The 607-nt window shown below is 69.9% G+C and overlaps 1 protein-coding gene across 2 annotated transcripts in view; it reads right to left on the reverse strand.

Moving 5' to 3' along the window:
- TBC1D23 (TBC1 domain family, member 23) overlaps window positions 1-330 on the reverse strand; it is a 36,095-nt gene extending 35,765 nt beyond the window's left edge. For both annotated transcript variants that reach the window (XM_010567352.1, XM_010567351.1), the window contains exon 1: window positions 196-330. In XM_010567352.1, the coding sequence (XP_010565654.1) occupies window positions 196-236 (41 nt within the window). In that variant the 5' untranslated portion in view covers window positions 237-330. The remainder of the gene's footprint in view (window positions 1-195) is intronic.
- Between the last annotated feature and the right edge of the window lie 277 nt (window positions 331-607).

The raw sequence follows: 607 nt of genomic DNA on the forward strand, positions 1-607 counted from the left end.
CGGCTGTGGGGCCACGGACGCCCCCGCCCCCGCCCGGGCAGCCTCAGCCCCACACCCCAACCGCGGCGACGCGCGGGGAGGGGGTTTCGGCTCCTCTCGCCTACCGACCCCTTCCTTCCCTCTCCCCCCCTCGGCCCCGCTGCGGAGGGAAGGGAGAGAGCGGGAGGGAGGGCACCGACACCCCCCTAAACTCACCAGCTGCTCGACGGCGGCAGCGCCTCTTCCCCTTCCGCCATAGCTGTTGACGTGCCTCCTCGGTCGGCCGTAAAGCGTGGTCGGGCGGTGCTGTGTGTGTGGTGGTGGGTTTTTTTGTTTTTTTTTTTTTTTTTTTTTTTCTGACACTCCTCCTTCCCACGCGCCCGCTCCCGTCCCCGCCTCTCCCATACTGTCGCGAAATGAGGGCGCCCGCCGCAAAGCGCGGAAGCCTGGCACAGGAGGAGGGAGGCGCCCTCATGAGGCGAATGGGCGGAGGTGAGGCGGGCCGGCCCGGCCCGGGCTGGGCTCGTCGCTGCCGCCGACCGCGCTCCGACGGCGTTCACCTGAGCCAGAACCGGGCTCGCCGCGGGAAGCGGGTCCTCAGGACCGGCTGCGGTTACGGGGCTCTCCC

This window comes from Haliaeetus leucocephalus, unplaced genomic scaffold (assembly GCF_000737465.1).
Source record: "Haliaeetus leucocephalus isolate CR32 unplaced genomic scaffold, Haliaeetus_leucocephalus-4.0 Scaffold228, whole genome shotgun sequence".
Taxonomy (NCBI): domain Eukaryota; kingdom Metazoa; phylum Chordata; class Aves; order Accipitriformes; family Accipitridae; genus Haliaeetus; species Haliaeetus leucocephalus.